The sequence below is a fragment of the Anser cygnoides genome, chromosome 2 (assembly GCF_040182565.1).
Source record: "Anser cygnoides isolate HZ-2024a breed goose chromosome 2, Taihu_goose_T2T_genome, whole genome shotgun sequence".
NCBI lineage: Eukaryota > Metazoa > Chordata > Aves > Anseriformes > Anatidae > Anser > Anser cygnoides.
The window spans coordinates 44,760,087-44,781,704 of record NC_089874.1 but is presented as its reverse complement, the minus strand read 5'-3'; the positions used below and the strand labels follow the sequence as shown (position 1 = coordinate 44,781,704).

Here is a 21,618-nt window from a genome sequence, read left to right as displayed (position 1 = left end):
CAATAATAGAAAATTATATTTCTATTATTGTACAGACCAGCCTGTAGGCCATCTGTCACAGTTGCCATATAAACCTATTAAAAAATAATCGGAAGAATCTAAGCATAGTAAATGAAATCTATAGTGTTTATGGTATTTATAATTTTCAATAAATAAATAGTTTCAGCTCACAATATTTGGAATGTCTTTGAGAATAAAGAAGTTCTCCTCCCATTGTTTACTGTAGAGATTTCTAAGGATCTATTTGGACTGACAGTAGAAAATTTCTTCTTAATGTTGCTCTTACAGTGGCTGCTTTTTAAACATGTGAGCGCATTTTGTTTAGATTTATTTTTTATTCACAGTCTGATTACACGGATGTTGCAGAGAGATCCAAAGCGAAGGGCATCTTTGGAAGAGATTGAAAACCATGCGTGGCTCCAAGGAGTTGATCCTTCTCCAGCAACAAAGTACAATATTCCTCTTGTGTCATACAAAAATCTGTCTGAGGAGGAACACAACAGTATAATACAGCGCATGGTTCTTGGTGATATAGCAGACAGAGATACAATCGTGGAGTAAGTTCTCAATCTTGTATGGTTTATTCTGTGCATCTGTCATTGCATTTGATTAAAGAATTTCATTAGAACATGGGTGTTTCAGTGTTAAAATTTCAAGCCACTCAGTTAACAAAGAAAGTATTACAATCTTGTCCTCTGAAGAGGATTCTAGGATGAGAAATACTTAAGTAGACACAGTTTGCCCCTGGGAAAACTTCAAGAAAATCTTTTGGAACAGTGTTCGATTCCTGCAGTAGTGTGCAATCTCGAGCAAACCTGACTGCATTGAAATCCATGCTTTGACTTGTGCTTCTTATCTGTGCTAGTTAGTTATGTCTGTTCTCATGCATATTTAGAGGTGATAAATTCTAGCATTTTTTCCCTTAGTGCTCTTCTCGTATGGCTGAATCTTTGTAATTTAAAATACTGCGTCTTTTATCTGGATATTGCAAAATTGTCATTGTCACTGAGTGAGCTTGCTAGAAAGCTGCATAGCTTTCTTCTAATACATTAAAACCTGCAAAACCCTAAAATATTCCATAAGTTGAAAGAGGATGTAATTTTTTTTCTATTTGTTCATGTTTAACCTGGCTTACAAACTTAATTTAATTGTAAAGTTAATGTGACAACCCTAAAACAACGTAGGTTTTTCATCCAGTTACATAAATATTACTACTTTGTGGTTTTATGTGCCAATGGGAAAGCCTATTACTGGTGCATAACATTAACGAAATACAATTTTATCATATGAAGTGTTCGATAAAGGAAGATTTTTTTTTTTGAATGATAACCTAAAGATACTGCCATTCAGCCACAGTGAAATTAATAGACTTGTTGGCTCTTTATTTTTAGTAAGACCAAGCCACTCTTGTCAAAACATCAAAAATACACAGTTCTGTTTTCAGGTGCTGTTCCTGCTACGAGAAGTACAGCGATATGTGAGCTTGCATGTCCAGTTTTCAGCAAGCCATTGATGTATGGTTTATTTCATGTTTTGTTTTGCACTTTCCCTAGGGCACTGGAAACTAACAAATATAATCACATCACTGCTACTTACTTCTTACTAGCTGAAAGGATCCTGCGAGAAAAACAAGAGAAAGAAATTCAGACCAGATCTGCAAGCCCTAGCAACATCAAAGCTCAGTTCAGGTAAGAATTTAGGAATCTAAATGTGTTTTTCTATGTTGGTGATGATGTTTTTTTGGTGGTGGTGGTAGGTTTGTTTGTTTTGTTTTGTTTTTTAAAGCTGGTTTGTTATTGAATTGCACAAGCACCACTACTTAAAAAACTGCAACATGCTTATTCATTGCAAATTTTATGTGTGTTCAGAGTGCTCTGGGTGCTTTAGAATTTGTTTGGAAATCAGCTACCAGTATTTTCATTTTCTGCCATTTTCAGGATATGACTAAAGAATTTGAATTTGAAGTCTGTATCTGAGGTAGGAAGTTTTCACACCTGCTAAGAAGAGGGATGTTCATTGACCTTCAGTTCCTCATAGAAATTGTGTATGTAATATTCCTGGAAAAAATCAGTTGCATAATTCCTAAATGTGTTGATGAGGAATTAGGAATAGATGAGAAATCATGCTGAATTTGATGTTAAAGTTTAGTTGTTAGCTTTGGTCTTAATGGGCTTGAACGCTCCCTAAATCAAGCTTAGAACAAACATCTTCAGGTTATGTTATTTTATTTTTAATCTAGTTTGATGTGCTTCCTATCTAAGGAAAATCATTGAAATAATTGCTTTAATCATCCATTTAAAGATATTGCCATAGAATTTTTAGGTTGACAAAAGGATCATTAAAAACACAGTAAAGTTCCCTGAAATTTTCAAAGCTTCAGCTTGTGACAGACAGTAAAGCAAAAGTGGGGAGAGAGGGATTCTGCCATGTGGTTGGTGATTGGTATGTTCGACCAGTCCATTTGCTGTTCAGCTCATTACCAAAGCATCGCATATTTTCAGTTGCAGAAGCATACGCTTAAAAAAAAAAAAACAAAAAACCTCACAAGATTAATAGTTTATTTGCACACAGATATACAGGTTTTGAACAGTTATTTTTCTTAAATACTTTGTTTTTAATTTGCTGAGTAAGTATTAGACTATGACCAGAAATCTGCTGGTGTTGAGAAGAATCTTCATTGGGCCATCTTCACAATTTTTCCAGTGAAGATGGAGGTGGTACTGAGACATTCCCATGAATTTTTAACCTGCAGTCTCTTCAAAAACCTGCCTTTTAGGCTTTGTTGAAATATTATTGGTAACTATTATTAGCAATAATAATGGTCATTGTCAGCTAATCACCTAATGAGAGGATATTAAGTGCTTGTGCTGATGTTTAGAGTTGCTGCCTACCTTTAGCATTGTTGATGTGGCAGAGAAAAAGACAAGACAGCTCATCCATCCCAAAATTTCTTTGTGCAGCTTTCATGCAATGCCACATGTGAAGTCATATAATAGGAATGATAGAAGGGACATAAATGCTGGTTCCCTTCTGGTGCACATCCATGTTTCACTTGGCCTAATTGATAAAAGGTACAGCTACCTTTAATCTATAAAAAACAAACTCTTGTTACAAATGGGTTCTAAATCTGCAAAGTCTGCTTCTAAATTGTTTTGTTTTGTTTTTCGTGTGTCAGTTTCACTGTTTCAGTAAAACAGCTGCTCCAGTTATATCAGGAACTAGGACAAATAAGTCTGTTGAATCTGAATCTTGAGATGAATTTGTAACATTGACTGGAGTGGTTAAAGCCTGCCTCCCAAGTATGAATATTCTTTTCATGACAAGCACACACACACAAAATGAGGAACTCTTGCTGTTTATAGTCCCAGGTAGCATTCAGGCTACTCCTTGTCTTCAGGATGGTCCTAAATTCAAAGTATTTGTCTAGAGTGACCACATGGAAAAGATAACAACGTAATGCATTTCTTTTATTTTGAGGGTTTAAAACAAAACCTACACAAGCGACTGGCAGGCAACCTGGAGCTTTCCTTTGGCCTGCTCTCCCCTCAGACCTACTGGGAACAACAGTGGGGGAAGGCAGGGAGGCAAACATGGACTGCTGTGTGATACACATATTGTAGTGAGGAGGTTTATTGCCTGGAAACTGCAGCACTCTTAGATACTATATTTACTCTTTATTGTGACAGCCACAGAACTCTCTGCCTTTTTGCTGACAAACCAGTCTGTTCTTAAAGCACTGTACATGCCTGAAACGTTTAGTTCTTCATTTTTTTGTCACTTTTGTAGTTACGCTTCTCATTTACTTAAGTCCTGTTTGCTAATCACTGACAGTTGTTTGTGTTTAAAATACCCACCGTAGCACAAGTCTTCAGTAACCCAGGCCAGTGGTTTCCAGCACTCCTGGAGCCAGCTGGGGCCTGAGGGAGGTGCCAGCCTCAAACCTAGGAGGACCCCAAGCTGAGGCTCTGCTTCGTGCTGGACAGCTCGGGTCAGAGGTACCAGCCGGGTGGCCTCCCTCAGGGCCAGCCCGCTCTCTGGGGTAAACTGGTGGGAGGGCACCGGCAGCTCCTGGTCCTGTTGTTACGGGTGCCGTGGTGGATTTTTCTACCCCAAAATTTTGGCACCTGTGTGGACGGGCATCTCTCACTTTAGGATCCGTTTCTATCCAGCAGTTACACATGGAGCCTTGAGCAAATGCAGTCCGTATGCAGGTGCTTCCATTGACTGTAAACACTTGAAAAGAACACATTTAGAACACGTATAGTAAAGGGATGTCTGAGCTTTCCTTGCTTCATCAGCTCGGCCTCTTAAACCAGCAGAGAACAGAAGCTGGTGCAACCCTTCTGGTTTGTTATGCAGACTGAGAGCAAATAGCTGGGGTCATACCTGGTGTGAAAAGTTCTCTGCTTCCTCTCCTGCTTTCCTGCCATGCCTAAACTGGGCTAACATGTTCTAAACTGGGCTACGAAGTCATGCGGCCCTTCCTGTTGGCACACCCCAAAATATGCTTGGGAATGTCTTGTAGTATGCTACCCATGAGTGAAGAGAAGTCTCCTGCTACAGCTTTTCATGTGTTGTGCTGGATTGTTTTAGTTATGTAAAGACCTGTGATTGGCAAATTTTTTTTTTTCTTAAGATAACTTAATTTGAAAGGTTAGAAAAAATTCTTGTTCTCCACAAGAAACGTGGAGCTTACGCTGAATGAAGCAATTATTCAGTGTAAAGGTGTTGGTCTGTAGGTGTTGGTCTTTTGGACTTGGCTTTCAAAATACAGCTAGAGAGGAAAGACCGTCAGTCTCTGTTCTTTATTCTGTATGATGTGAAAATTCCAATATATTTCACATCAATATTTCAAATTTCCAATATATTTCAGGATTTAAAGTAGAAGGTAAATCATTAGATACTGGCTTAGATAGTGAAGATAAAAGACATCAGCTGCTAACTGTAAAACTGATTTACTCTCGAGTGTCACCTCTTTCATTACATTCATTACTAACACCTGAGGGAATGGCATGAAGCTGCAAAAGGGGAGGTTCAGTTGGATAGCAGGAAAAGGTTTTTCACATGGAGGGTGGTCAGGCACTGGAACAGGCTGCCCAGAAAGTGGTCATGGCGCCGAGCCTGCTGGAGTTCGAGGAGTGTTTGGACAGCGCTCTCAGACACATGGTCTGATTTTTTGGGTGGTCCTGTGTGGAGCCAGGAGTTGGACTCCATGACGCTTGTGGGTCCCTTCCAACTCGGGACGTTCTATGATTTTGATTTGAGGCTAATGCTCAGTACACAGTCATACGTTTTGAACTGTGTTTATTCAAGTGTCATGGTCTTAAGCAATTTAAGATCTGAATTCATGCAAATGTATTACTGCAGTTGCTGAGTTAAGGTCAAATAAATGTTCTCAATTCTTGTGTTTGAAATCAAAGGTGGTTTTGTAGAACAGAGCTTTGTCTGAATGAAATTTAATGAAAATAGGGTAATGTTTCTTCCGACTTACGTATTTTCTTCTGGCTTCGCTTGTGTTAATTCTAACCTGATCTTTGTATTAAGAATACTGGGGGAAAAAATAACAAAAACTTCAGACTGTAGTAGTGTTGCAAACTACTTTTATTCAACTTGTGCATTAATCACCTTGTATCTTCCTCTAGGGCACTGGTGTTTCTATACCTGCTTCAGATTATTTTCTTGGAAAGGAAATTATTTAAAGCTCTCTATTGCTTAATTCATTTTCTGAACAGTAATTTTTTTAAAGATTTCATTTGACAGTAACCAACATAATTCCTAAACTTTGCTTACGACCTTCTTTTCAAATAGCAGCATTTCTAAAGGAACGCACATTCTTTGAGCATGTTTCCTTCTCAGTTACTTAGCATTGCTCCTTACAAATACGCAACTCAGCAGGCCAATGAGTGTGGCAGTACTTGTGCTCTTCTTGTATAGATCTTAGATTTTCTTACACGTTCTTACATGCTCACCATGATCTGACTTTTCTTCTACCCTTTGTACTTGTTTATGTAGGCAATCATGGCCAACGAAAATCGATGTACCCCAAGATTTGGAGGATGACCTTACAGCTTCGCCTCTCTCCCATGCGACTGTTCCTCAGTCTCCAGCTCGCACGGCCGAAAATGTCCTCAATGGTCACAGGAGCAAGGCCCTTGGTGACTCAGCAAAAAAAGAAGACATCCCTGAGTTAGCTGGACCGGCAATTTCAGTGGTACCACCAGTGAGCTTAAAACCCACTACGAGTGGCCGGAAGTGCTTGTTCAGGGTAGAAGAAGACGAAGAGGAGGATGAAGAAGATAAGAAACCTATTTCTCTTTCTACTCAAGTTGTTCTGCGCCGTAAGCCTTCAGTTACAAACCGTCTTACTTCAAGGAAGAGTGCACCAGTCCTCAACCAGATCTTTGAGGAGGGCGAGTCAGACGATGAGTTTGACATGGATGAGAACTTACCCCCAAAGCTCAGCAGGTTAAAAATGAATATTGCTTCACCCAGCACCGTGCATAAGCGCTACCACAGGAGGAAAAGCCAGGGACGGGGCTCCAGCTGCAGCAGCTCAGAAACAAGCGACGATGACTCGGAAAGCAGGAGACGCCTGGACAAAGATAGCGGGTTTACGTACTCCTGGCACAGACGGGATAGTAGCGAAGGGCCGCCAGGCAGCCAGGGAGATGGCGGTGGACAAAGCAAACCAAGCAACGGAAACGGAGGAGTAGACAAAACGAGCCCAGGGGATAACAACAAAGGTGGGGGAAGTCCCTCCAGCAGCTCCGGCGGCAGCACCAACAACACTTCGGGTTCCACTCGCAGATGTGCTGGATCTGGAAACTCGATGCAGTTATCGTCTAGAAGTGCAGGGGAACTGGTTGAAAGCCTGAAGCTAATGAGCCTTTGCCTAGGCTCACAGATTCACGGCAGCACTAAATACATTATTGATCCTCAAAACACTCTGTCCTTTTCCAGTGTAAAAGTACAGGAGAAATCAACGTGGAAAATGTGTATAAGTTCCAGCGGAAATGCAAACCCGGCTTCATCGTTGGGCAGCCTAAAGTTTTTTTCTGACCAAATGTCAGACACGGCAAATGAATTGGAACGGATAAAGAACAGGAACTTGAAAAATAACGTGCTACAACTACCTCTCTGTGAAAAGACGATATCTGTGAATATTCAGCGGAACCCAAAGGAGGGACTGCTGTGTACCTCCAGTCAAACCAGCTGTTGTCATGTCATTTGACAGCGGCCTGACTTTGATAGCTCAATCTACTTGACAGCATCATTCTTCCTGTTCAGAGCTGTGAACACCTTGTCACTGAACCCCCTTTTGTTGTCTTAAGATTTTTAAGTGGGCTTTGAGCAGTTATTTATTACACTTTAATTTTGTGTTTGCTTGATGGTATGACAATGCATGGTCTTTGCATGCTGCTAGCCAATATGTTTTTTCTTTTTCAACAAAACAGAATATTTTATTGTGTAATTTTTACATTTATAATTTTACTATGGAAGATCTGGATTAAATTAAAATGACTATCTGGATCCTAATGTAAATGGAGCACTTAGAAGTTTCATGTTCTGCACTTAAACTAGAGAGAGAAGCTTTTGTTTGCTTGTGAAATGTTAATTCTTGTTCTGACCTTCTGTGATATCTAAAATACGTGATATGTGGCATACTTCTATGTGTCTGAAACAGAACCAAAGCAATAATGTTTTGATGCTGAAAACTCTTCTGGGAGCTTTCAGATGTTCCAAGGCTTGTACAAAGCAAAGATGCACTGAAAATTAGTGATCTTGAAATATGATTTTAAACCCACACCTATTTGTCTTAACCTATAATATGGATAAAGTTGTGGCTCAAAAATCAAACTGAAAAGATCTTGTTTTGCTAGAGGCAGTTGTGTTTGGTTGTTTGGGTTTGTTTTTTTTATTTTTTGCTTTTAAGAAAAAAAAGCAAGTAGATTTGTAAGGCAGCTTTTTCCCATAGAAATATGTTAATATTACAAGCAGACAATCTTCTTTTTTAATATAACAAAGATAAATTATTAAGTCTACTTCTGAGTTTTTACATGCTAACTGAAAATAAAGTATTTGTATGAATTACTTTTGTTATTAGTATATCACGACACTTAGTATTTTAGTTTTTTACCTTGTAAGCCTTCGTCCCTCTCTCTCCCTGCCTCCCTGAGATTTCAAAAGGCAATAAGGGATGGAAAACCTTTAAGTAATTGGATTCAATTTTATTGCCATTTACATTTTTCATATTATTAAATCTAACTCTTAAAATACTGCCGTTTCCCATACATGCACCAGTTATTTTCCTTCAGTAATCATGCTTTTTCATAAAGTCAGTAAAAATAGCATAGAGCAAAGTATTTATTTTACAGCTATTTGCCTTTCTGTTGGATTTCCCATTGCCATGACAAGGTCTTGATTTAGAGTATTTGTGTACAAATGGATACTTTTGACCAGATAAATTAACTTGTGGAATTTTATTATCTAGAATAAAATATATTGCAGATTCCTAGTTTTGGGAAGGGCAAGAATGTTTTATTTTTTCATGCTGTGCACTGGGTCTTCTGAGCAATGCTAGTAAAACTGGTGGTATTATGTAGCAGCGCCCTGGCCAGACATCGGATGTCTGAGAGAAGTTTACACTGTTGAGCATCTTGTCACATTGCAGAATGGTCACAGACGATGCATTTCACGTCCACTGTAGAGTGAGCAGAGCACCAAAGAACTGCGTTACGCTTGGTCTTAATTTCTACAGTTCATGACAGCTCTCCTTAATTAGTAAAAAAAAAAAAAAAAAAATAATAATAATAAATAAAAAAAATTCTAAATTGCATGGGGTATTCTTACTGGCTAGCCTAGCCAGGGATTTTACATTCTGCATCCTAAACAAGGCAAATGATAAGCATTTTAGTTTTAGGAGATAGTTGCAGTTTAGTCAGTGTGATATTTATAAATCAAAAACTGCAAGAATAGACGTGTGGGTGAAGCCATAGAACATATTTGCTTGAAATTTTTTGAGCAGGGATCTTATAAAGGGCCAGAAATAAGATGTGTGGTTCACGGACAGTGAGCGTAACATCAAAGTAGGAGAAAAGTTTATAAAGGGCATTGGCAATAAACTTATTTGTTGCAGCTTTTTTTCCAACTATTGTAAATACTCTTTCCTGATATTATGTACAGCCTTGGAATGGCACCTTTTAACTAACCCCAGGTGTATTTTGTTTCCAATGTTTTTATATACAAATGTATATATATGGTGCTCACTTTAGAACAGCAGTGTTGACCATTTATGCTGCATAGTTGTATTATAGCCTTATTAGTTGTGTATGGTTGGTTGAACCTTTGGGTGTACAAATGTTAGTCTGAGTGGTGTCCTTTATCCATTTGTTGATAGGTGAATGATTGTGCATGTGGTGTACGTTGTATTACGTTGTCCTGTAAAAGGAAGGGCGAGAATAACCACTACAGTAAGATAATATTGGACCAAACTATTATTTAGAGCAAGTAAACAAGTTTCTTGTACCCCTTAACGTGTCTTTAAAAGTTGCATATAGTTACAGTAGTGTATAAATTAAATATTGTGGAAAAAACAATTAGTCTTGTATTTTTCTGTATGTGTGTATATATATATATATAAAAATGTACCTCTAGCAACTTCCTCTGTATTTAAGATGTGACAATCTTGACACAGAATTTTAAGAGTAGCAGTATAAATAAGCAGAATTAATGAACAGAAATATAAACATTTCTCACCAAGAAAGAATCCGTGTGTGCCTGTGTGTGTGTTAAGAGGGTACAGAAATAGCAGCTGATCTTATTGCTTCCAGCAGTGTTTGGCTTTTCATTGTATAAAAACTCACGATGTGTGACAGAAATGGAAAAATCCAGTTAATAAAAGTAATACCTTGATTGACGCATAACCTACGGTTTGCACGTCCATGCGGTTTGTTACTCCTGGTGGGCACGGTGGAGTGCACCGGAGGCCCGACCTCCAGAGGCGCGTTTGCTGGGAATGAGTTCTTGACGCTGCGGACACTGAATGTCACTTGAACATAACTGAGCCCTTCCTCACGTAACAATACATTGGAACAGAGAATAGTAGAAAGGGAAGCTCGGTTGCTTTGGAAAAAATACAACTTGGTGTGTGGTTGTACATTTATTTGCAAACTTTCAGTTAACCTGGTACTACTCTCTCGTGTAGTTAAAAATTGTTAATTTGGGCTTAAAAGATGAGTTAAAAAATGTTAATTTGTGCTTAAAGGGTGTCTTGGTTCACATCTGCTAAAATAGCTTTTTGTTTAAAGGTTAAGGTAGCTATTTCTTAGGCAGAACTTCTAAAGGAGTTAAATGGTTGAATGTTTAGTAAACTCTACGAGCTACTGTTCACCTAGAGAACATTTACGATAAACTTGTCCAGCTTCCCATCTTAGCAAACGTAGGTCAGCTAGCTGCTGCTTCTCTGTCTCGTGTCTGGCAGCTCTGCAGTTTACAATACAACGGGTTTCAACATCTCAGTTAAAATACCTTGCTGTGTGTTTGTTAAGTGAGCGAGAGCAGCCTTAGCCATCTGCACGTCCATGAAGTCACGGGAGGGACACCTCACCCACCCTGCTGCTGTAACTTGGGAAAAATACGGTGCTGTAGGGTTTTTCTTGTTAGCCAGAATGGTTGTATACCAGTTTGCCACATGTGCGTAGGTGGTGTGTAAACTGATTTTCTTGTAACAAAGTGTGGGATTTGATGTTTCACCAGTGCAGAGAACGTGTTTTTAATCCAAACCTCGACCGGTACTGTTGATCTCTGTAACATAAAATGGTAATAGTAAAAAAGCAGATGTTAACATCAGCACTGGAACACGTCAGAGGTAACTAGCAGGGCACGCTGGCTTTGTGCACAAAAGGAAGGCACCTTAAAGACGAAGCTGTTGGCACCCAAACCACGTAAGCTACAGAACCACACTGTAAGACGTAGCACTGTCTGAGCATAAACTCCTGCTTTGCTTCTGCTGTCAAATGTAGCAGGATGCCAGGAGTTAATTCCCCTTATTTACTGCAACTGCTTCACAGTGTACGTTGTGCAGCCCAGGCCCACATTGCAGTGTTTAGGCTGCCATGTGCTGGAAAACATCTGCTCCTGAACACTTGGGCTAAAATTAAGTGTGTCAGTACTGAACTGGGAAAACAACTGAAATACCTAAGCTCAAATACAGGCATGGGCTGTCACCGACATGACTTGAAAACGTCTGTGCCTTAACATCTAGCTAGCAGATTAACACTTTGTTTGTTTGTTTGTTTGCTTTCAAGGTACAGCGAAACGCATTTCGAGGTGAGGAGGGGGGGTAGCTGAGCATGTACGTAGCAGAGCTAGCCAGTGCTTCCGAGATCCTCTGCCAATTTTGCCCCACACAAGTGTGTGTCAGTAAGACACAGGGGCCTGCCTGAGAGCACCTGATTGCTGACGTTCTCATGCGTGTAAGCACTCTGCCCTTAAACAGCTGCTGTCGGGTGATGCAGGGAAGAGCTGTGCACGTGCTACCTCCTGGGAGGCCAGATGCCCCAGCGTGCCAGGCTCTGCCAGTGCTGGACGAGGACTTCTGCTGCCCAGGTTCCAGACCCGTGCCTGGTCTGCAGGACGAACCAGTAAGTGCTAGCTCCCGGCCCAGGCTCAGCGAGGGCCCTAGAGCGGGAGCAGCTCAGAGCCTGTGCCGTAACTGCTCCTGTAACGTAAATCGTCGCCAGAGACAGTATGGTCGCATGGTGTTGAACACATTAGCAGGGGTTAACGGCATTCAACAGGCAATGTAATTATAGGCAATGAATGTTTTATTGCTTTATGATCAGCTACTTGTGTGACAATGTACCCACAGGCTTTTGCAGCTCAGACCTGACCTTGCTGGGGACCATCCAAACTGGTCAATACAAACGGTGGCGGTGGTGGGACCCACGCCTCAGCAAGGAAAGGTGCAACAGAAGTCTCTCTACTACCCCCCCCATTTTTAAGACAAGGCTAAATAACAACATCATATTCATTGGTACATGCAGGCCAGATTTTTTTTTAATGAGCAAACAAATGTGCTAGCCCGTTATGGTGAGTATCTGACCTGCCTGGCAATAAAAAGAGAAGAGAGACAAACTGGTATGTCTCAGGCTGGAAAAAGGTAAGAGAGCTGAGCCACCGTGCCAGCCCTTCCAATGGTTAAGTCAGTTTACATAGATGAATCAGAGCAGAGCTGTCTGTCACTAATTGTAGATTATGACTTGCTTTCAGTAAAAAGTGTTTGAGTAACAACAGCTTGATGTGACCATACTTGGGGAAGCACAACTGTGACTCACTTGTTCAGCTGCCTGCTGATCTAGCTGGCGGGATCCCTCGTCAGTCATCGCGGTACGCAGTCCTGAGGGATGGCCAGGTACCCTTCTTAGGAAAGAGGTTTTTGGAGATGTTTTACCCTTTCCATTCTTAACGCACAGACTGTGATTATCTTTTTTAAGTCTGAAATTGTTACAGCTTATTACAAGTTAACTCACTTTGGCCTACCTGCATGTATTGGAAATACCAATTTCTAGGAGTCCAGAGCCCTGAATTAGTGACAGATTAAAGTCTGTTACACTAGAGGAGAAAAACAAAAACACAACACTCCTCTTTACTTTCCCAGATGGTAGAAGAATTGTCCTGTGAAAAATGCATGTGTATTTGGCACTTCAGAGGACTTGAAAAGCAGGGGGCTTTTGTAAGGACTTCGCTAGGCTCTTCAGACATGTCATGTCAGCCCTCCCTAGCAGTTAATTCCAGCAAGCCCTTGTGTAACATCGTCCCCTTTCTTCCCTCTCAGTACTTTCTCTTGAGAAATGCGGGGCTGGAGGAGGTGAGGAGAGACGCATCTGTTTTCCTCTCCACACACACTCGGCTTGAGTGCCCGAAGCCTGGGAGAGGTTCAGCTGAAGACCTGGGAGCTAAGAGGAAGGGCTGACAAGCTCTTGCACCATGCCTGGGATCACCCTCATCGCGCCTCTGATGACAGATATGTTTTAAATCAGGCAGCGGGGTGCAGAGAGAGCCGTTCCCTCTAAGTCAGGAGGCCGTCGGTCTTCAAGGCCAGCAAGTGAGTCACCGGGCTCTGCTGTCAGCTCCAGCTCTCGGACAGGGAGGCACGGAGACCCTGTTCTGAGTGCGCGTGGGGTGGCAGGAGTGGTTCCACGGGCTTTGCTTAGTTGAGTAAGAAGTAAGTTGGTGCAGGAGCTCCTGAATGAGCTTTATGACTTCATTCCTTCAGATCAGCGTAGGTTAAAGCACCCAGAATTGCTTGCCTGCTTGAACAGGAACCTTTCCTCACGTACACATTTCAGCGTTTTCCTCTTCTACTGCCCTCAAGTGTGCAGCAGGGGGCTGCAGGCTGGCAAATTCAGTCAGAGGTCTGGAGTCAGCCGATCTCCCTGGGCCGCACACTTAGACCTGCAACTCAAACCGTACCTGATGAGAGGTAAGTTATTTATGATGGCGCTTTTCCTCAGGAACAGCCTTCTGGGTTATTGCTGCTGCTGAGGAGCCATACAAAATTCGAGCCTTCCGGATAGGAAGAGGCTATGCCCACATGGTCTTCCCAAAGAAGAGGCTCCTCCAAACTCACCCTGGCTTTCTCCCTGAGGTTTGAGACAGGAGATGAATTTATTTCCCAGACTCACAAGTAAGAACTGCCACCCAGCCAAGTCCGTCTGCACCCCTGAAAGGTTCAGAGCCAGGGCTGTCGCCGTAGGAGGACCCTTGTTGGCAAGGGACTGTGCCGCAAACCGCCGAGGACGGACTCGCTACAGGCAGAGCGTAACCTGGGCCCTACCCAAGCCTGAGGCCGGTGGCCGGGGCCCATTCACGCGTTCCACACCCCCTGCATGAACCCATCACCGTTCGCCTGAGGGGCCCAGGATGCGTCTAAGGCCACGAACAACCCGCTTGATGACTGTAAGGAAGAAGGCAGAAGACACTGGCGGCACCAGACACCTCTGGTCTGTGGCGTTTAATTTCCTCTTGCCTCAGTGCACATTCCCCTTTTCCCCACAGCCCTCTCCAGTGCCTGTGGAGAAAAGGCGGCTGCGTGGCACCGCCCTCAGGCCCCTGGACTTGCCCGTCAGCTGCACCAGGGGATGGACCTGAGCACGACAGCCAAATGAAGTCTCCACTCCCGTGTGCCTTGGACGTGCAGTTACCCAGACTAGGAACAAACAGATTACACAGCTTGCAAACGGCAGTCACTGGTAAATATCTTATTTATTCTTTCCGGTATTTTCATTTGACAGCAGATCTTTGTCAGCAATTTTCATCCCTACCATTTTTTCCACAATTTTTACAAATGCATCTCCATCACAGAGAAGGAAAATAACATAGACACATTCAGAAGTGTAGACAGAAACATTTTTCCTTTCACATGAGAAATGAAAACATGGCATCATGAATGGAAAAAAAAAAAAAAACCTGTATCGAACAGTCTGAAACACAGCAAATCCCCAGTAAAAGGACAAAATGCAGAAGAAAAGGAGCTTAATTTGTTTGGTGACAAGACTACTTCGCATTATATAGGTAATATTACTCAGCAAACTTAAATGTTCGCTCTTTAAGACAGAAATGCTCTACCAGGGTTGTGTAGTAGCTCTGATGCTAAAACAGGGGTTCTCCCAGTATCTAGAAGAGACTTTAATCCCTATAAAACAAAGGATCACCACACTTCTCACACACACACTACGGAAGGTCATAATTCTTCCACACTTCCTAGCTTTAGGCGGAGGATCTGCCTGAGGAACACCGTTATCTCTACTCGTAGATATGGAAACTAAGCTGAAGTGAATGGATTTGCCCAAGGCAAGGGCAACAGCTAATGTCACATCACCAGGTACTAAACCCGACTACAGATTTTCCTACTAGTCTGCAGGAAACAGGAAGAATGAAACGACCACACAGAGAGGCAACCAGAAGGTCAGTTTGTACAAGTCGTTGTTACTTATTTTTTTTTCACGTGATTACAGTTGAGACACGACTTGATTCCTTTTCCAACCCATCTTGGAAAGTTATTCCAGATACCCGATACAGTCGCTAGCAGCAAAACGTGCCCACTCTACACTCCTAAACCAGCACAAATTAACAGACCAGCAGAATCCCATCAAAAGAGCTGCCACAAGCCCACCAGAGCATATTCCAACAGGAACCCATCCCACAGACTCTTCTCCTGAACACGCTCGAACACACTGACTAGGCAGCACGAGTGGAACTTTAATCTCAAGTAGCTCGAGTTTGTTAAAGTGGGCAAACTGCAAAGCCAGGGACCTTTCCTGGGGAATATGCTCGTCCCCTCCTCAAGAAAGCTTTTTGGGGGGATTCTCTACAGTGCTATGGGGAGGGTGCTGTGCTCCCCTCAGAGATCCCTGCTGGCTGCCCAGGGCAGAGCTTCCCCGGGTGCTGCCGCAGCACTGCCACGGCTTCTGACGCAGGCTGTGAAAGAGCAGCAGCCCCAGAGCTTGCCCTGAAATAGCAGCAGCGTGGGGGCCGTGCGGTAGAAGCAAGCACAGGGACAGCAGCTGTAGCACGTTTTTGCTCCTCTTCCTAAGGGAACCAAGTCATTTCTTACTGGGTCACACTTGCCGAGTTTGATAAATGCTAATTTCAAACTCCAGACAAAGTACATTGTTTTAGCTTAGCTATATTATTCTTCTGTGGGGGCCCTGTGGCAGAAATCTGAAATGTGCCAAGCAGGCAAATACCTTAATTGTAATGACAGATTTTTCCACACACCATTCCAGCAAGTATCATATAAAGTTAAGTTACATCTACCACAGATGAAGGTCACAGCTGGAGAACATAAACTGTCCAAGGCTGGGGGGATTTTGGTCCTATTACTGCCAGAAGACAATGAAATATTAGGAAAATTACCTTTTTTTTGTGGAACGCAAGGGAAAAAAACCTCAGCTATTCACTACATTCATGAGTACTAGTGTATCAAGTTTAATGGCTCTGTTAGTTCATTTAACCAGAAGGCCCATTAATACAATGCCATAGTTCAAGGCCCAAGGTAGTGACACCAAAAGCTAACGTAAATTAATAAATAAATATACAATTATCTGCCACTTCATCTTCATAAATCACTGATCAGCAATCTGTATCCTACTGAATGCTTTTTATCCAGCTTCTGAAAAGATTTTAAGTCAGGTTTGCTTTGGTAACTAGCACACAGGACTGTATAAAGCGTACTTTATAATATTTATGTTCTAATATTTCTCAGGTCCTGTAAGGAATAATCATGTATTTCATTATGCAGTGTATAAAACATTTAAATTAATTTGCTATGTGCAAAAAATAGCTAATAAGCAGCATTTGAAAAAGGAAAGGATTAGCCATCATAATAAAGGAACGAAAGGGGCAATAAGCCCAAGGGACAGTACTAGCCTACCTTTATGTTTCTGTTTTCTTTTACAGAGTTACAGTTGAAAAGACTAGTTAGCTTTTGGATGCTTATTCACAAGATCTGTTTTCAATCACTTCAAGTATGGCGAGTCTGGCAGATTTCAGCCAGACCTTGCATAAGCTGGAGTGCTTTAGTTAGTGTTAGCTTCACAAACCCTTGTATGTAAGGAACAAAGAGAATAGGATAAATTACCTTTTTTACAGTATCAAGCAGTGAATATTTACCGCGAATCATACAAGCAGGTGCCACCTACTGAATATATGGTAGAGTGCACACTGTGATCATCATAAACAAATGCTCACGACGTGCCCACATTTCCATGTGACTGCTTTAGTCATCTTCGTTTCTTCGTGTTTACTCCTTCAGTGACTCAGCCGCAAGTTTCATTTGCTGTGAGAGAAGTGAGAAAAAAAAAAAGAAGTACATTAAATGGAGTGGTAGCAGGATGAATTAAACAAAACAGCAGAAATTGAAAGCAGGACAGTTCTGAAAACAACCAGATAATAAAGCTATACCAAAAATTAATTTGAGCCTTGGTAACTAAAAATAACAACGTGAGTCTGTCACGCGTGACTTTTACAAACAATAGTTTTAACAAAGGTATTGCTTTTCCCATCAAAAAATTCAGCAAACGATGCTGCAATTTGTATGTTAATTAATTCTTTTCGTGATGAATAACTCCTCACGCTGAAATTAATGGGCCCAACAGATACAGAAAAAACTTCTCCTCATGACCAGGGGGAATTGCTTTAAGAACAGCAAAATGAAAAGCCAGGGGAAATTACTGTTGTATTGAAACCCTTCTCTGCCACTCTTAGGCAATAACCATGCTCATAAAGCTGTGCAAGCTGGCATCACCACCACTGTTCTGCAGACCCCCGAGTCCTGTCCCGGTTATGCCTGATCACAGGGTAGCTGACAATCGCATCCTCTCACCGTATGCAGCACTGGCTGCCACCCCAACAACGGCGCTAAGCACGGGCAGACTAGCAGACCACTGAAATCCTCCTACTTTTAGGAAGAAATCTACCAAGTTGGAATTATGAAAACTTACCCCGGAATCACAGATTTTATTTTATTTTGTCGGTTGTTTTTTACTTCGATTGTTTTAATACAGGATAGTTCCCTTAAGATAACTTCAGATAAGCAAAACGCTCATCACAATGAAGGGCTGCAATGACAATCTCAGACACAAGAGGAATTAAAAATATATTAATTATTCCTTGTTATAGCAGATATTCATTGTGAGGACATGAATACAATTCGCTTCATCAGTGGGATAATCTATCTACTGGCCACATGGTCTGCACATTTGTAAGGTACGTTCCTTACAGATGTAAAATGTTAGTTCACTGTGAAATCTTGAATATTGTAAAAAAAAAAAAACTTACAAAAATCATGTTAAGCTCATGTTAAGAACATTAAGCTCTAACTGCTATTCAGTTTTTCTGTATTGCCCAGCTTTTTGCTGCTGAATTGAATGAAAACATCCTGTGATACAAGAAAGAGGTAGAGGACTGCTGTGGTGATACGCGTTGTTTCCAGTCCTGTTGTTAACTGGTTTTGTTCTCATTATCTTAGGACGTCACCAGAGAGATCTCAACAAGAAGCCAGAATAACAGTTCCAGGTATCAACAATATCTGCTGAGCAGAGAAACCAAAGCCGCTCTTGGAAGCTTCTTGTTAAGGAGGATGTTTCACAATGCAGAATTTGCAGCGGCAAGAAGAGCTGAGCTGAAACTGTGCCAAAGAAGGCGCTCACACGTCACTGGTTATCAGCTAAAGGTCTTTCAATGGCTGGAAGGCTGGAAACCACCTGGTACACTAAGGAATAGTTGCAGAGACTTAATTCCCCAAAGGAAAAGACTGAGGCAATAGTCAAATAAAGTCAAAGGAAGGAGACCAGACAGAGACCGACCCAAAGAACAAGGTGAGGAGCAAAGACAAGGACAAGCACAGCACTGCTACAATTCAGAGTCCCTAGGCTGGTGTCCAAGACCACTGCCTTCTTCTAGGAGCTTTGGCAGACAAGGAATGAAAAGAGCTGAACACGCAAAAATGTGCAGTGATCGTATGGATAAATGATTTTACACAGCTTCTCTCTCCTGAGCAGCAGTGTTGTGGCCGTATCGTTCACCCACTGGGTGTTAGGGACACACGCTTCAGAGATAAAGTTATTTCTTTCGTTCTTGTACTGGATTTTATATGAATGGCCTGGTAAACACAGGCTAGCAGAAATACAAACACCTAATAACACTATCAAAAAATTGGAAAAGGGGGAAAATGCAGATACAATGGATGCTTTCACTCAATTTCTATCCCAAAGCATAAAGATGTCAGAGTGCTTCAACACATCACCTTCTAACTTTCGTTTGCTGCAGGTCTATGCCAGAACCCATTCCAAAACACTACTCTGCATGATAAAACCACCTACAATTACTGTTCTTTACCATTTTTATCTGCATTTCCACGCCACCTATAAGAGAAGCAAAATTAGTTTGTGATACAAATATTTATATGCTTCTCCATGGCAACAGTGCAGCAAAAAACCATGGCTAAATGCAGGAATACAGATTCCTCTTCTGCGGCCAGGCTCACTTGTTTGAATAAATCTCTGTGTAAAACTACAGCATCTTTATTAAAGTGCCTTCTATGCCTAATGTAAAATCATTAGTGAGATGCAGAACACAACCACCTCGCTCAGTTCACGATTCATCGAATTCAAACCTAATTCGCTTCTTTTGGAAACGTTTTCTCAAATTCTGAGTGCTGTTCGAATTATGTGGGGATTGATGATTAATGCAGAGAACTGCAACTTTTACTCTCTGATTTCTGCACAGTTCAACAAATTCTGGAAAAAAAAAACAGAGTATTAATGAGGACTAGGTGATAATGTGTCCAAAAATCCTGTGCAAGTGGGACTACTGCCATTTATTTTTGAAGGCTCTCCTCATTTTAACTGAACTAATCTGATGCTCGTATTCTCTTATCCTGGTAATCTTAAGCTTGCGCATTTTAAATCCACGTGATGAACAAACAAATTTCCCAGATTCTTCAGCGAGCAGAAAAGCTCTTAAAATAGCTTCACACGCTGCCATGGCACAAACAGCCTGGACAAAAGCAGGCCAAGTGCAATCACTCCCATATTTCAGGAAATGAATCACAAGCAAAGCGAGAACCCCAAAAGCTGCCTATTTCATCTCTTCTTTAATCGCTTCCATGATACCAGAACCCATTTCGCAATACCTGGCAGCACCAGGCTCCCTCAGAGCTACCACTTTGGCAAGCGATGCGGGGTGGCACGGCAAGACAATGGCATTCTTTGCCAAGCTCAGGCTGAAGAATTTTTTAATTTTCTTCTCTTTCACTGTGAAAAGAAACACTCCTTTTTCTTTTACTGGGAAAATATTTTTCTAGGACAACATCCAGGAAAGGGAGCATGGTTTTTTCTGATACTGGACAGGGAATTCACGAGGCACTTTTTATATGATGGTCACCTTTCTCCTGACGGCCCCAACAGGCTCTTTGACAAACCTGTGGGGCTGAGTTACAACTGCTCCATCAAAAAGACATTTCTTTGTAAGCTTTAAGTATTATTTTAAGGATATTGCAAGAGGAATTAAAAGCTTCTAAATCTACTTTTTAAACCTACTGGATAAAAAAAAAATCAACAAAAAACAACTGTCAGGTGAGCAGTATCCAAAGCCTGCTCCCACCGACTGGAGCTGCGTAGCTCAGAAACGCGTTAGCTCAGTGAACAACTCCTCGTTTATCCCCAGCTGAGAACTACTCACAGAAGGTTCGTGCTTTCGATTTGCAGAACAGGCAGCTGATGCACGACGGCTGGCCACGCAGCGCTGCTGCCGCGCAGCACCTACCAACACAACTCCCGCGGGTGCGGCCACACTAACTTTGCGCCCTGCTTTAAGCAGCACTCGTAGCAGCAGCAGCTTGTGCATGCACGGATGCAATCATTCAGGAGTACGTTTAAACTAATACTAGCTTATTTGTGTGTGTGTGGAGGGGGCTATAGTGTAGCTTATTCTAAAAATTCTACTGTTAGGAATTGCTCAAAATATTTATCTGCTATAATTCAATAACTTGGCTTTTTCCATTTCATTAAGTTTAAATTAAGTTTAATTTTTTTTCATACAGGATGCATAATATAATTAAGCAGTACTTTTAGTAGAAACAGCAAAAGCTCTTCAATGTAGGTTCACAAATAGGCTTTACCAATTAATTAGATTTCACATTTCAACATTAAATTTTCTGAAAATATGTTAATAAAACATAACAGATATTTTACCACAGTTGTGCACCAAGCCTGTAAATCAGGCTACTTTCTTTGTGTGTTTACAACCAGAAACACAAAATAAATTTTAATACACAGAATACTGGTTGTAGATCAACAACAACACTGGTAACTCTCCAATTAGAGGGTCTACAGAAGCCTAATTGTGTGGCTTAGTGCCACGAACACTACTGCTATACGCAAGAACCAGCTGCAAACATAAACTAACAGAAATGCACACGGACACTTTAGACATCTCCTAAAGCCACAGCACTCGAGATGCCGAGGGCTTTAGCAGTGCCAGTGCTTGCATTTTGTTCCAGCCACAGCCTCACTGGAAATGAGGATCGCCTCTGCCCAACATTACGAGAACCCACCTTCATTTCCAACACCTACGTGCAGACCCTGCAGGCAGCATGCCCCGGTACGCAGCACTTCCCACCTCGCAGGGCTGTGTTGGGCACAATGGCACATCCGATGCCACAACGTGTAGTTTCACTCTGCGTTTCACAAGCCCTATCTCACAAATACATCTGTGACCTTCTTTCCACTTTCCACACTAGAGGATGGTACAGATAAGCTTGCATTTCCATTATCGGTGCTCATTTCACACACGTTTATACAAAATGAATGACAGACATAAAAAAAAGTTTATCAGAAGGCTGACATTCTTCATTTCTGTTTAATGTTGATTTCTTGCATTTGAGCAATGCTTGGTCATGGCAAGCCATCCCCTAACTACTCTTAATTTTTCTGCAGGGTATGGAAACAAAAACCAGAAAATTCAACCACAACTCAAGGAAAACAACTTAAAAAATTAAAAAGTAATGAAACCAGTATTTAATGACTGTCCAGTTTGGTGCTTTTTCATATGCAT

General features: G+C 41.5%; 2 protein-coding genes across 5 annotated transcripts in view; one reads left to right on the top strand and one right to left on the bottom strand.

The window, feature by feature from the left end:
* The window catches only part of SNRK (SNF related kinase), a 53,568-nt gene extending 39,050 nt beyond the window's left edge, over window positions 1–14,518 (top strand). For both annotated transcript variants that reach the window (XM_048077966.2, XM_066991965.1), the window contains exons 5-7: window positions 345–557; window positions 1,554–1,688; window positions 6,013–14,518. In XM_048077966.2, the coding sequence (XP_047933923.1) occupies window positions 345–557; window positions 1,554–1,688; window positions 6,013–7,231 (1,567 nt within the window). In that variant the 3' untranslated portion in view covers window positions 7,232–14,518. The remainder of the gene's footprint in view (window positions 1–344; window positions 558–1,553; window positions 1,689–6,012) is intronic.
* The window catches only part of ANO10 (anoctamin 10), a 119,911-nt gene continuing 112,539 nt past the window's right edge, over window positions 14,247–21,618 (bottom strand). For all 3 annotated transcript variants that reach the window (XM_066991968.1, XM_066991966.1, XM_066991967.1), the window contains one exon: window positions 14,247–16,840. Coding sequence is in view for 2 of the 3 variants with exons in the window: in XM_066991966.1 (XP_066848067.1) it covers window positions 16,805–16,840 (36 nt within the window). In the remaining variant the exon portion in view is untranslated. The remainder of the gene's footprint in view (window positions 16,841–21,618) is intronic.